Source organism: Lathamus discolor, chromosome 2, assembly GCF_037157495.1.
Source record: "Lathamus discolor isolate bLatDis1 chromosome 2, bLatDis1.hap1, whole genome shotgun sequence".
In the NCBI taxonomy this organism is placed as follows: Eukaryota; Metazoa; Chordata; class Aves; order Psittaciformes; family Psittacidae; genus Lathamus; species Lathamus discolor.
In genome coordinates this window covers 50,615,489-50,631,103 of record NC_088885.1, presented here as the reverse complement: position 1 = coordinate 50,631,103, position 15,615 = coordinate 50,615,489, and the positions used below count along the sequence as shown (strand labels likewise).

Here is a 15,615-nt window from a genome sequence, read left to right as displayed (position 1 = left end):
CGAGTTTGTGAACATTTTAGTATAAACAACAGTATTCTGTCACATTTTCCTATTCTTCATATTTGGCATTGTGGTATTATTTTCCTCCTCTGCTCAGCTGGACAACTGGAAAAATCTGACAGCCATTGTCAATGTTACACTTCAACAAAATTGGTGATATGATATTTTGGTCTAGAAGCGTAAAGCAGAAAATAAAAATATATATTTGCTGTTGTGACTGAAGCAAGAGGTAAAAATAGATAGCGTTAATTACTAAAGCTATACAGAGGCTTTTCTACAAAGATATACACATGGCTTTCCTAAGGCAAAATTCACTAGTTCCAAAAATACTATTTTTCCTGTAAAAAATGAATACACACTTTCATATTTCAACTACTTGAAAACCCATTTGAAAGACCAAATTATTGTCCATGTTTTCATTGTAATACTTGGCTCTTAATTTACTAGATTTTATTGAGCTATTAAAACTGCACTTGCATTTTCTACAAATCCAAAACTACTTGAAGGCACACGAAGTGTATTTAAGAGCCCTCAGCTCGACCTCCAGGTTAGATCAGCTTAAACACCATTTTGTCCCACATGAAATCAATGAAATCAACCCGTACACTTACTGTCACGTTTACAACCAGATATTCTGTTTAGGTACCTCATAGATGTGGTAGAGGTTTGACCCTTCGTCTGGCCAATAGTGGTAGCACTGTTTGACTCCGTTTTCCACGAGGGGTGTCAGCATGACAATAACGACACAGCCGTTCTCCCAGACCATCTGCAGACAAAGAAAGACACCGTGGCCACATTGTGACTGCCTAATTACTGCGTGACATGTATAATTACTGCACTCAGACACACAATCAAAATTTATTCCATTCACAGGAAATTTATTTCATTTTCATTAGACACTTTTACTCTGCAGCTGCTTTCAAATCCCTGAATAAACTGGCACCATATTTTGCAGGAGTCCATGAAATATTAAAGAATTTCACGTGATTTCAGTTAGGGTCTTCCACAAAACCTCTCCTTGTTCCTGGTACAGTGTTCAGCTGTTTTTCTGTTGAACTTTAAGATCCACAAAGGGAACGCTGAGTGACACTTGCAGGACACACAGTTATTTGGGATTTGATATTTAATACTAAAGCAGTACAGACCTACTAAAGTCACATGTGTTGAAACCTGTTTGTGTCCTCAACCCTCTGTCATTTTACAGTTTGCCATGTAGCAAATGCTATTGCAGCACAGCATTGCTGAAACAATCATAAAAGTTGGACCTGATCAACAGTAATGAGGAAAAGGCAGGAAAAACCTAAATCAAATCTGTTCTTCCAGAAACATTCCAGATGAAGAAATAATTCCTCCAAACACACATTTATAAGAGATTTGTTGCAAATGGCCATTACTTTTCTTTCTTCTTCCTTCTAATTTCCTTTCTGTTTCTTGTTTTTTTAAAAAAATCTTTTTTTCTTTTCCTCTTTCCCCTTTTTCTTTTTCTATTTTCCTTTTTGTCTTTCTTTCTTTCTTTCTCTTTCTCCTCTTTCTCTTTCCTTATCCTTTTTGTTCTCTCCCCTCTTTTCTATCATCTCGTTTTCCCCCTTTTATTTTCCTCTTTTTTTATTTCTTCTTTTTTTTCTGGAGGTAGAAGGAAAGTCCAACTCCTGCTGCAGACGGTGTACTCCGTGCACAGGTACAGCAGGAACAGAGGAAAACAGTGTTTCTTCACTACCAGCATGATTGCTTAATAATTTAGACCAGGCACAGTGTAGGATACAGGAATCCAGCACATCCTCAACTAATGGATTTGTGGATATCTCCCACAAACAGCAAACAAGCAAAGATGCTCTGGTCTGGCGTATCTCTCTTCCAAACACAGCCCATGGCTGAACAAAAAGGCTCCTATGAATTAATACCAAGCAGCATAATCACTAAAAACTGTTATTATTATGCTGTACATTGATGTTATATTTGCATACAACTTTCATTGTCTTTTTGCTAGCATATAAAATTACTGAATGAAGAGAAAACTGCTCTTTTTGTGAAGGGTTATGTTTATTTCACAGAAATATTTATAAGCAACTGTATTGACATGTAAATTTTGTAAACAAAAAAGGCCTTTGTCTAAACTGTGCAAAGATGAGATGATACATTCAATTCAAGGATTATTTTTTTTTTTAATTACATATGAAATAAAAAGGTTTCCCATTCATGGATAATGATGTTGTCTTCCCTTTTAAGAACAGCTTGCATGTAGAGAAACAAATTACATTTTTCTTCCTTTTTTTCTTTCTTTTTTTTTCATTTTGAAACATAATTAAAACAACTTTTAAAACCAGCTTAGAAATTCATTTAGAGAAATGCATCTAGGGTTTGCAGAGAATAGGGTTATTTATCAATTTAAACAGAAGTAGGGAAAAAGAGGTGAATGTAAGGAATAAAAATAATCTTCCTTACCTTCTTTATTTTTTCCCCTTAAAAAGATTTTTAAATAAAAAAATGTCTGTAATCCACTCACCCTCCTGTTAGAAACTCATAATGCCACAAATACAGCTAAAATACTTTAAATTGACAGCTAATTTATTTTACAGACAGATGTAAATTTATCATTTGTATCTTTTTTGTACTGCATTTGTTTTAGGCCACAGCTGGGAGCCTTCTTTGTATGTAAGGAAGATGATACAGATCTCATTCATTCTAAAGTAGCTTCACCTTTTCTAGTCAGCAATCAGACTAAGATAAGAATTCAAAACATGCATCTTACTTTAAAACTAGCCCCACTAAATCAGTACTTTCATCACATAACGATTTAATGTGCCTCTAGAAGGTATAGAAGCTCATTGAAGCCATTACGAAAATGAGGAGAAACACAGTTTTTATGAGTGTAATAAAAATACAATGATCTAGACCATAAACTAATCATCTACCACTCTGCTTGTGCCACCCAAGTGTAACATTATAAAAGCCCACTCATTTAGAGAGGAATCCTTACAGTTTGGCAACCCTGTTCATTGGTTCAAAGATACAGCATTTCATTACAGAGGGGCTGTCTGCATCTCTGAAGATTTCATTAAGCATAAATCCAAATGAAAGTTAATTTAAACAAACAATTTCAAAGTTACTCTGGGGTATAATATTTCTTTTAGGTCATTGTGTGAAAATGTAGAAGTCAAACCTACTAAATCAAGGACGCAATACAATCTAGTGCCATCATCCCTGTTACAAGCAATTGTCACTGCATCTCCCGTGCTTACCATTGAGATGCAATTTTCACTAAGACTCACAGTCTGTGACTGGAGGACTACAGCATTTTGTTTGTTTCCTTGATAACTTAAATATTAGACCATCAGGCTGCTACCCAGATTTCTTTCCAAGTAATGTAGAAGCGGGATGAATCAAAGTCAGTTCATGGAGTTTTATACTGTCACCTGTTCACTACCCCATCTTTAACATGGTGATGGGTTTTGCAAAAGCTCTCCCAACACTTAACACTTTGCTATGTGCCCTGTCCAGATATGGTCATGTATTAGAAAGTGGCCCCGAGGACTGTGTCTTTGTAACAAAGGAACAGGTAGCACAGACCTACTCTGCACAATCCCAGTACAGCCTTCGGAGAAGAGCATCTGGATACCAAAGAGACATTTCAGCTGGGCTTGGAGAGTAAAGGAGGAGGCTTGGTTTCAAATTCACAGAAATTCATGCAATTCTGAACTTCGTATGCATGCACAATATGAAGCAAGTCAATGCATGTGATATAAGAATAAAGAGAATATCAGGTCCTTAGGGCAGAAGTTTTTCTTTTAAGGTAGAGCCCAGCAAAATTATGCCTTATTTGCCTAAGTGTCTATGAAAAGTAAGCATATTATCTATATATGCATATATATATGTAATATATACAAATATTTATAATATATAAAAGTAAACTTATTTAGATTACATAGCAGGGGCAGTTTCCTGTTTGCAATTTATGGTAATACTTTCAAGAGAAGAAGAAATGTTTAATAGAGCCTTCTGAATGGAAGTGAGAAAGTCTGAGTTACATATAGGAGCTCACTACAGAGCTCGTAATGCATGCTTTGCTGAAAAAGACAAGTGTATAATTTTGTGTGGCATGTCTACCTGCAGCCTGTACCATTCTCAAAACATTTTGTAGACAAGAATAACACCATCCCACCCCATTTATTGCAAATTAAAGGCCGAATCCTGCAACCCAAAGATGAGCAGTGTGCTTGACATCCACAGGATTCCCTGTTGATGAAATCCACCATGTGTAGAGACCTCATGCTGTGGTTACCCAGCACGCCAGTCTCTTACAAAAGACTTCCACATTGGGATGAAATATATTTAGTAAAAATTACTTGCAAAGGAGCACAGAACTGCTCCTTTTTTCAAGTAAGGAGAAAAATAAAGTCGAAACAGGAGAATCAGCATTACAACACTACCATAAATCTGATAAAACACCAGTTTTTGAAAGCTTATATTTTAAAATGTCCTTGTTTACTAGCTTGTAAAAAAATGGTTAATATGAATCCCTTTGGTTTTTTTCAGACACTACATCATTTTGAAGCTTCTTTTTATAACAAATGATCCCACCCAAACCCCCTTTTCAGTCATTTTCTCCCTTATTTTTGTGACAGGGAAATAACAAAGTATGTGCTCTGACCAGACACTTTTCTTTTGATGGGGACTGGTGAAGAACTTTCTACAAAGTGATGATAAAAGCAGAAAATAGATAATGAGTTAAATCCAACCTAAAAATAACAGGCTAATCATGCCAGCTGCTTTCTAGGAGAGATCTCCAGAAAACTAATTCACCTTTTCACTCTTTTAGGCAAATGCAACTATTTGGAAAAGCAGACAAACAAGCAAATGAACCCCAAATAACTTCTAATGATAATCAAAACTCAGCATGAATAAACACAACTTCTAAAAAACAAAAAGGGTACTAACCCTTGCTGGATCAGATAATTATCCCATTACATGTCTTGAATATAAGTAACTTTAATGTGACTTCTTTCAAGTTCTCCATTGGAAATTGGAAACATTGTATTAAATGGACACAATCAGAAAATGGTATTTTCTGCAACATTTTAAAACCAAACTGTGATGTTTTAATGAGTAAAAAAAAAAAAAAAATTAAAAAAAAAAAAGTTATCTTTTAACTGAAAAAAAAAACCCAAGCAAAACCAGGAGGTGGGAATTAGATTTTTGTTCTCAAGTAGAACTTCACAATGTTTGCCAGTCAAAAAGCAACCTTTTCTGCGAAGCATTTGGTTGAAAATGACTTATCATTTTGACATGCAACGGGTCAAATCTGTCAAGGTTAGAATTGCCATTTGCAATGTCTTAGCTGTGCCAGACAGTTCAACAAAACTATAGGTCGAAAAATTAGCGATCAACAATCTGTATTTAATTAGAAAAAAAATCTGACTCTAGCAGTTGAAAAGATGCCTTCAGAGAGCACCTTATATAAATACATGGTCGTTAAACTGGCTCCATATGTTATATCCTACTGCTGAGGCAACAATTGTTGGGAAGTCAGTGGGAATTGCTAACTCAAGATGACTGTATGTGTAGCAATAACTTCTGCTTTCTCAGAGGGGCGTAAACTGCTGTTATTCTTCTCAGTAGACTCCTAACTCAAGCCTCATTATTAAATAATTTAAATATTTTTAAATACATTAAGGAGGAAAAGTCCACCAAAAATGCCTGTAATTAGCTATTCACGTTGGTATTGGAAAGGTGGAACCTAAACAATAAAGGGATAGAAATTTTAAAAGTACCACTTCCAAGTACCTTCTCCAACCAGAGGCATAATTAAAAGTGAGCATGGTAAATGTGCACTCTTCTACTGAACGTCTATGGAATTCCTAATGCTATATTTATTTCACATGGCTTGACAAGTTACTAGAGCTCTAGGGGCTACTGTTCAGTGCCTCTCTCTCCCTTGCTGTTTTTCTTTTATTAAATTAAAATATGCATATTTTAAACATTGAATTGCTTTGTGTCGCTTTTCATCTCCTTTTCTTTCTGAAGGTGAGAACTGATCAGACATGCAGGAAGTCCCATTCCAGGCAAGGAAAATAAAACCTGGGAATCAAGACTGCCTGAAATCACTATGTTCTGCACAGAACAAAATGCAGAAGAATAATTTAGTCTGTAAATTAATTTCAGTACTCATAAAACATGCTGAACTGGGAGCACAGAAACCAGCAATTAGAGCAGGGAAGGGTTTGGTACAGTTGTTCCCACTCAGCCCATGGGCTTGGAACACCGAGTTTGCAGGGAGACTTTTTCAGCCCACCAGGATTTGCCCTTGGAGATCACTGATGACTAATCCTTTTTACACAGCAAACAATCAACTGACAGTATTCTGCATTTGTTTCGTTGAATTCCAAAACTGGAAGAGAGAAGCAAGCATTGTCAGACATGCAGAGATTCATGTCCTCAAGACCGCAACTCAGGAATAGGGTTCTTAATATGCTGGCATGACCTGAGAGGAAAACAATGGTCAGTTTTTGAACTGACAGTGATAATATACTCCTGAATATGAATAGAGAAAAAAGTATTCTAAAATAGCATTAGATTAAGAAATGCAGGACTGGAGGCAACAAAAAGCAAATGGCAACCCAACTCCCTGGCTCACATTAGGGCTCCCGTCTTACTCCTGGGACTCCTTCTGCACTTTACATTGAATAATCTTGCAGTAAAAGTGGGAAATACTCAGAGGAGCAGAGATGAGGTGTTCCCACTCCCTGTAATCACAACAGGTCAAACCTCTAGTCCAGTAAGCTTTGTTTTGGTTTGTCAGCAATAGGTGCCCAGCTTTAACAGGAAGGTTGAAGAACATTTCCAATTTCAAGACTATTTCATGTATTGAAGAATAGTGGAGGAAAGATGAGGTCATGAAAAGCATGGGTTTGATTCAGAATATGTAGGATAAATCTCTTTCTCACTTACTAGAGGAGCATCCTAATCATAAAGGGGCAGCACCTGCCATCTGCCTTCCTGGTCAGTGCTGTTCATGAGTGGTGTCTGCTCTGTCATCCATGCCAGACAGGAGCCCTTCAGGGACTAAGGCATCTGGGGAACTATCTAGCCTGAGATACAGATCTATTCAGGCAAAAGACAGAATTTTCTGGTCCAGACTATAAGCGTTGACTGCATTTGTTGTAGGTGCTTTGAACCTTATCGGACATCTGCAAAATAAGGAAAATCCTATTTCTCAACTCCTTCTACAGAAGTTATGAAATGTTCATATCCTTATTAATTATGTTGCTCATAGAAGGAGGTCATCACAAAACCACAACAAATATTTACAAAAATATATCTTATGTGGCTTCATTTTCTAAGGCAATTAAAGCATATCCTCTTAAGTCACGTGGTGTGAACTGCCTGATCTCTCCCTCTATTTCATTTAATATGGTAAAATAAAAAAAGATGAAAATGCATTTCCCTCCAAAAAGGGAGACTGGATAGAAGGGCAAGTGTGGGTAGATTTATGAAAGCAAGGCATTACGTGGGGTATCTTCAAGAGAGAAAAATTATGGCCTCCTACAGAAATCTCCATTTGGAGATGATGGACCTTAGCAGACATGCAATTTATAAAACTGGCATAATTAAGAACAATTTTCCAGTCCAAGGACAGTTGGTTTTAAATTTCCTAACTCCTAGGAATAGTTTCTTGCATATTACCATCCCTGCTTCTTAGAATACATTGCAAGTTAAGACATGTACTTGATGTCAAATACTTCATGGAATTATAACCCAGCACATGCAGAAAATAATAAAATTTTATGCCTCCAGAATTATTCACAACATGGAACTCCTGCTGCGAAAACTTGTTATAGATCAGAAATGTTCTACATCCTCTTTCTTTTGAATTATGTTCAAAGAGATGTTGAATTTTAATAGCGTTACGTGAAAGAGATGAGTGAAATTTCACTGAAGCTGCTGGACAAAATCATCACCTTTCATTCAAGATAAATGTAAGAAACAAGCAAACTCTTTTATGGAGCCTGATAACTGAAATTACAAAAGTTATCATCAAAAACAAGAGAAATGTGAAGCATACGGACCCGTAAGTTTCTCTAGAAACTGATATGCCTAATGCAGGGAGAGAGGCATTAATCAAGGCAAGATGATTAATCCAGATAAGCAGCAAAAATGTGTAAAAGGAATAAAGAAACCCCCAGCACAGCCCAACAAACTACCATTGTGATCTGGTAGAAGAAAAGCTGAAAAAGAGGTTGGGGGTAAAACACTGGGTGAATGAGGTTTGGAAAAAAGAATTTATTGCCTGTTATTTGATTCTTTGTCCAAGGAAATAAAACTCTGTACTTTCTTTGTAAATAAAATGGAACTGTATCAAAGCAAAACCCTATCCTGAGGATGAATTCTCTTTCCAGCTGTGAAGAAAACAACCCACAGACCTGGCAAATTGTTTAACTACTCAGGTAAAAATGGATTAATACCATGTGAGGAGAGGCATCCAGTTTTCAAGAAAGGGAATTGTGAGGTGGAATTCTCACTGAACCAAAATAGAATCAATGAAGGAGGTATCTCTCAGAAATAGTAATTGGTAAAAAGAGATGAAAACAAGACTACATGAAATTAAAGGAAGACTTAAGTCATCTGGAAGCTTTTAAAAATTAATTAAAGTAGTAGCTGGAAAATTTCCAGAGCGGTCTAAGAGATGACATGCAGGCAGAGATGAAATCTCTGCTTGAGCCACAAACACAGAGTATCCAGACAGATTAGGAAGCCCTGTGGCAAAACAGATCAATGAGATGACTGACAACACAACTCCCGCAGGCTAGAAAGTTTTCAAAGAAATAGGTAAGCCAGGGAAGTTGGAACTCACTTGGCTGACTTAGAGGCGCTGCGCCAAGAATAGAAGGAGCTGGAGAAGTAAACTGGAGGGACACAGACAGCTGTGGAAGTCTGATGCCTAGAAGGGGTCTTACACCACTAGAAAAGCCAGAGTAAGTTGCTTGCCTTTTTTATTATGATAATTTTTCCAAAATATACAAAATTGAGCCAGATTTGAAAATGGCTAATATACAGGTGTTTGGACTATCTCCAGCTCAAAGACTGCATCTTTGAAAGAAAAACTCCCATCCAGCTGATCTCTCTCAGGTCAACATGAAAACCCAAACAAATAGAAAGGTGTCCGGAAAATGCTGAGTCTAATGGCCAGCTCTAGTGGCTCAAATTAGATGGTACTCAAGAACAGAACCTGTTCTTCTCCCTCACCTTATCAAAAAAAGACATAATCTTTCAAGAAGTGGTCACTTGTGAGATGATTGAAACTGGGCCCCTTCTAGTTCACCTTCTAGTTCCGTAGTGGTACTAGGCATGAATCTGCTCATCACTAGTATGAATGCTAAACAAGAGGAGCCTGGACAAAGCATCATCCGTGTTCTAAGAAAAAGTTTTGCCCATTTTGGGAAAGAGAAGACCCTGACCTAACCTTGATCTTTGTACAGATCTGAGCAACTTCAAAATGGTAAATGGGAATTTGATTGCGAAGTGTTTACTAAGTGTCACTTGCACAAAAATACTGGGCACTGGATTAACGTAACAGGTTTTAGAGAGGCTTGCCAATAAAACTAGAAAAAGAGATTAGTCAAAATTGCATCATCTGTTTGGTCTTAAATAGAGAGAATGGATGTGACCACATGATCCAATAGATGACAGAGGTGAAGAGAATCAGGCACTGCAGAGCAGTTTTAGAGCTCTAAGTTCCTTTTGGATGTTTCCTCCAGATATATCTGTAGCCTTCTCCCCTGCCAACAGGCATTTGGTCCACTAGACCACTGAACAGTTGGTCTAAAGTCAAACCTACAAAGTAAGTACTGTGACTCTCTACAACTCCAGTCTTAGTGGGCTACACTGCTTGCTAATGTAGACATAGTCACTGATAGGTGGAAAAATCCAGTTCAAGTTTAAGGGAAAATAGGTTTAGAATTTGTATCTCTGGAATCAACACGAAATCCAGACAGTCAGGACAAATCAGGTGCAGTCTGGATTTCATTGAGCATATCTGGATTTCATTATGCACATTTATTGTGTAAATGGCAAGAAAGCTGTCTTATACCTTCAAGTAATACGCATGCTTTTTAGACAAGTGTTTACTAGAAATCAGCTTGAAATGTCTACAGGAGTGGAAACAATTATAACAGTTTCTTACTGGGGTAGCCTGGGGCTTCAGCAACTCCAAGATAAAATGGAGTGGCTGGTACCTACCATGCAACTAGGCTTTTGGGAATCTTAGCAGCTAAGATGCTGAAAAAACAGAAAACAATATATCTACTAAATATTGCCATAGAATGTGATGCCAAGCTCCAAGAGTTTCTGTTAGACTTGCTAAAGCATGACATTGTGCATTTAGGCAAGGAACAGCCGCACAGTCCTAGGTCTCTCTGGAGTCTGTCACTCTTCCCACTATCAGTCAAAACTGCTTCACTGAGCACACAAAAGGGGAAAAAAGCAACAGCTGGTATTAAATGGAGGAGGGAGAGGGAGGAGAACCACTGAGAAGATGTATCAGGAATGAATAACCAAACCTTTAAACAATCCCTGGTGGCAGCACCATGTTCTGTATAAATGACACAAAAAAATATGTGTTCAAGGAAACATCAAAGGATTCTGCCCTGACAGGAGTTAATACTCTATTTTCCACAGCAAGTGCAGGTTGCCCATGCTTTACCTTAAAATAGGCACAGTTCGGTGAAAAAATGACAGAAACTTTGCTCCTGCATCTGGGCATAACCCACAACAATTTCAAGCCATGGCTTTCGACTTGTACAAGGACCTACTACATGTCAGTGGTTATGGATGCAGTCTTCTGTAAGGAGTTAATCTCTCTTGGCCCGTTTATTACACCCATTTGATACCATAAGGCCATGTAAAAAGCTTGGGACAGTAACTAGCACATTGATGTGTGATCTGCAGGAAGTTTAAGAAAAGTGGGTGATAGACGAGCCTGGTATAGGTAGATTGAAGTGACAGACATCACAAAAATAAATGTAAGAAACAAACTTTTATATGGAACCTAACAGAAGAAACAATAAAAGAATATCACATAAAAATGGACATATAGCCTCACTTGAGCAGATGCTGAACCATGGCTGCCAAATAAATGGCTTCCAAGGAGATGTTTACACCAAATCTGGTGGGGAGATGGAATGAACTTTCACTGCTGGATAACTGGGAGGAGAAATCACTAAAAATAGCAGAAGGAAAGTGAAGGAGAGTGAAGACTCCATACTCACAAACAGCACAAAGACAGAAAGACAAGAAAGTGACCTTTTGAGTACCAAAGGATATTCGGAAGGAATATGATTGGATCACAGAAATAACATTTCAGTTCTTCTCTCTGTGTCTGTGCAAACAGTTTGCTTAACTGCTCAGACTGGAATGGGAGAAGAACAAAATATATCCTTCATACTCTGTTTGCATGATTAGTTCTGATTTCTGCATTAGAAAAAAGCTTATACAAAGTGTGTTTTTTAAATGACTCTAAAAATGAGAACATATATTTTTTGACATGTAGAGGTGCAGTTGCAGATAAAAATAAACAAAATCTAAACATACAAATATGCAAAAATATACATTTAAAAAACCTGGGCCTTAGGAATTGTAACATATCATTACAGAACAGCTAACATGGCATTGGATTTTGCATGTTTAACTTTAGAAACACATTTTCATGTATCATGCCTGTTATAAGGAATTCACCTGCCAAGAAAAAAAAAAAAATAAAATCAGTGTTCTCAGGTATGTCTAATTACCAAATAGTGAAGAAAAAACCCACAAGTTACTTGAAAACTTAAGTCAGACCAACAACTCAACTCACTTCAAGAAGAAACCATTTGCTCTGCATTTTTAAGAAGCGGTCCCAAAATGCCTCAGACTGATCATTTAAATATCCAGGAACCCACAATCAAACAAACTTTTTGAAAATGTCCCAATTCCTCATCAGAAATAGTAGGAAATTGTGACATGAAAAGCGTCTTCAATAAGGATCGGTTAACACTTTCTAATCATAGACGAAGTGATGCAGATGGAGAGAGTTGATGATTTCAACTGACGCAAGCTCCTAGAACACAATAGCACTTTTGAAATTTGTACATAGACGCTCTTTATCTTCAGAAGTAATGTTTCAGAATTCATAATGCAAAACAAAAGATAAAAACATATGTTCGTGTTGATAATAAGCCTCAGTTGGCCTCCTCCCCAAACAGCCTCGGTAAGCTTTCAGGCACACTTACACACTTACAAAGGAATATCTAACGCAGCATATCTGTCACACAGTTGCACACACCTAGCTTGGTGGAGTGTGTATGTCTAAATCTTAGAGCTGCATGAGCACATAAAAAACCTGCATGCAAAGTAAGCTCATATTTGTGCATCACTAACTACTGCCTTTAGCCTCAGTCCTGCAAACAATTATACACCTACTTCAATTTATGTGGCAGGATCTTAATTCAGCCTTTAAATCGGCTACCTGTGGTAGGCAAAATACATAAGAATTTAAGCATTTTTGGGAACTGGGACATGTGAGAAGTAGGTTTCAATGGAAAAATTCATGGCACATACTGTTAGGTCCTTTTTGATCTGGAGAATGACAATGACTTCTGGCTACACTCTTAAGAAGGTCAGGCCCTCTGAAAATCATCCAGTCCTTGGCTGTAATTTAATTACGGAGACCTGGCACTAAAATATGAATATTTTGGCCTGAGGCTTTCAATATAAATTCCAGATCAAGCATTCTTTAGAGGGTTTGTCATATACATAAATGGCTTGAATATCACAGAATCATTGAATCGTTTAGGTTGGAAAAGACCTTTAAGATCATCAAGTCCAACTGTTAACCCAGCACTGCAAAGTCCACCACTAAACTATGTCCTCAAGCACTGCATCTACACATCTTTTAAATACCACTAGGGATGGTGGCCATGGCTCAAGGGACAAATACCTTTTCTTGCTTTTCTTAGATCTCAAAACTCCTCACAGGGGAGATAATTTTGGTGTTTGTTTTGATTTACTTTTAAGTTATCTGACAAAAATCCATTTTGCAATCTGTGGCACTCAGTTTCCCTTCAGAAAAATAATGCAGTGAGCCAAACAGCTTTGATGTAGTGTGGGGTACTAGATCTACAGCGTCATCACAGCTTCTCATCCTGACTGCCCTAGATTTTAAACAGACATTTGAACAAAGGTTTTTCCACCTATTGTGACTCAAACACAACTTATTTCTATACACCTTACATTTCTAGAAGCACAGGAAAACACTTGACTTGTAACTTAAATTCAGTTTTCACAGAGCTGTTTAGCTTACCTGCCAGAAATCAGCGACAGTAGCAGGAAGAGGACCCTGGGTGGCAATATATGCAGGGTTTCGGGGGTCATGGTCCATCTGGAATAAGGAAAGAGAACATAGACTGGGTTTATTTAAAAGAAAATCCCTTGCTGTGCTAGAGACTGAAAGCACGTGAGTGCCGAAACATGAGACTTCCTGGACTGTCATGTCCCTGCATCCTTCATTGGCAAGCAAACTAATTTAGTTCTATTTATAAGCTCAGAGAAGAACCTTTTCCACAAAAGACTGATGCTACCAGATGACTATCAGCACACATGATGAGCAATATCCTATGTCCTCAATATGGAGCATAAGATCATTAATGGTGGTTGACAAAGGTATTTGAGATCAGTACTCATGGTTTCATAGCAACCTAAGAGCCATTTGAAACATTTTTCTACACTGAGTGCTAAGAATGCTCCACACATCTAAATATGTTCTCCACTTCCACCATGCCAGTCAAGGGCACATGTAACTGGAAACCAGCAAAAATGGAGAACACATTCAGTTTCTGGCTTTTTCTGGTTAGCTGATTTATCTAAATGAATGGATTTGGCCTCAATAGAGGAAGTTCTGCTTAAAGACCTTAATTATTACATTTAATTCAAGGAGCAGAAAATTCACTGAGCAGAAAAAATAAAGAATCTAAGAAACAAAGCCATCAAGAGTAAATAGGATTAGTGTGTTACAATGAATGTTTTCGAACTGATGGGTGGTTTTCTTGGTTCTAAACCTTAGGACCCATTCTGCTGAAAAAGAAGATCTGTTGATAGGATTAAAACCCAAACAAACTCATTCTAACCCTGAACTGGGCAAGACAAAACTTTGAACATAAAGAGACCCAGTTCAGCTCTCAGATGTGTGGGTGTGACTTGGTGACACTGAAGTTAGCGAGAGCTAATTTATACCCATGTAGCTGAAGGAAGAATTTGTCTTAATACATGATTCTGTTCTATAAGTAAAGATCTGAATAAGAATGAATGTGAGTCTCATTTGCATTAACAGGCATCTACTGAATTTATTCATAGCTTATCAAAATTTTCAGTGATGGTACATGTCAGCATAAAAGAAGGCACCTCATAATTATGTGCAACATAAAAGGGGGAAGAACCATAAAAGAACAGATGTAAGTTATTCTAACAGAACAACAATATGATGAATGTTGCAAAAAGGAAGAGAACACTTCTATGCTTCTAATTTTCTGATGTATAATTAAGCTGGACTTAATATTAAAATTCACCATGACAACACAACACAGGTAAAATGAAGTTACTGAATCCATTTATAATAAAAGCTTACTTGTGATTCACCACCCATAGTTATAAAAAACCTTGACCAGGATGTCTATAATACCATCATTTTATTCTGAGATGCTTCTCTTATCAGCAAATAACTCTTCACAACAAGCAATTGCTCACAACAAATTTCAAGCTTGCTTTCTTTGCCTTTTGACAAAAGCAATTCTGATAGCAGGACATTTACTACTGTGAGTATTTTGAGATGAGGGAAACACTAGCTTTCTTCAGAAGCAGTATTCGTGAAAAAACCTTAGGAACAATTTCAAAATGGGCAACTGTTTTGCTGGGTTTTTTTGGTTTGTGGGGTTTTTTTCTTGGTGTTTTTTTGGTTATTCATGGTTTGTTTTTTGTTTGTAAGAATTGAAACATTGAACTAAACACATCTGAAAACAACAGCAAATGTGATTAAGCAAAGTCAACTTTCAACTATATTTTTGCTCAATTACAGATGAAATCGTTTCTGTTATTGTTTCATTTTGAAACCCAGAGAGATCTATAGGATTTAATCCTGTGCTTAAATGTTTTGCTATGCTGGAACTAAAAACCTTAGCTTAGAAAAATCGACCTTCCCTGTGGAGGACTTGCTGCTCCCACTGCAAACTTCTGTAGGCTGCATCCCCTTGAAAATGATGTCACTTGACTAACAGGCGAGAGCCTGACTTAGAAATGTAGCCGACAGCGAAGACACCAAACTTTATAAAAAATAATCACTTATTTTGAATTTCTTCTTCAACTAAATTCTTTTGTATGTAGACATGCCAGAAAACAAAGGCAGAAGAAATTGAGGATGATGCAAATAGCGCTGTCATGGGAGGAAATACTTCTCAACATTCAGCTGATAAATCGGGAATAGGCCAATCTTGGCATTTCAGCATTAATCAACCTCTGTCACAAAGGTGCTGCTGGAACGTGGCAAACATTACAATAAGCACAGAGTAGTGAAGTGTATCAGCAGTTTTACAATAA

General features: G+C 37.3%; 1 protein-coding gene across 10 annotated transcripts in view; it reads right to left on the bottom strand.

Annotated features, from left to right (window-relative positions):
• PTPRN2 (protein tyrosine phosphatase receptor type N2) overlaps positions 1-15,615 on the bottom strand; it is a 667,916-nt gene that overhangs the window by 35,437 nt on the left and 616,864 nt on the right. For all 10 annotated transcript variants that reach the window (XR_010609958.1, XM_065666790.1, XM_065666798.1 and 7 more), the window contains 2 exons: positions 13,331-13,408; positions 647-766 (listed from right to left, as the gene is read on the bottom strand). Coding sequence is in view for 9 of the 10 variants with exons in the window: in XM_065666790.1 (XP_065522862.1) it covers positions 647-766; positions 13,331-13,408 (198 nt within the window). In the remaining variant the exon portion in view is untranslated. The remainder of the gene's footprint in view (positions 1-646; positions 767-13,330; positions 13,409-15,615) is intronic.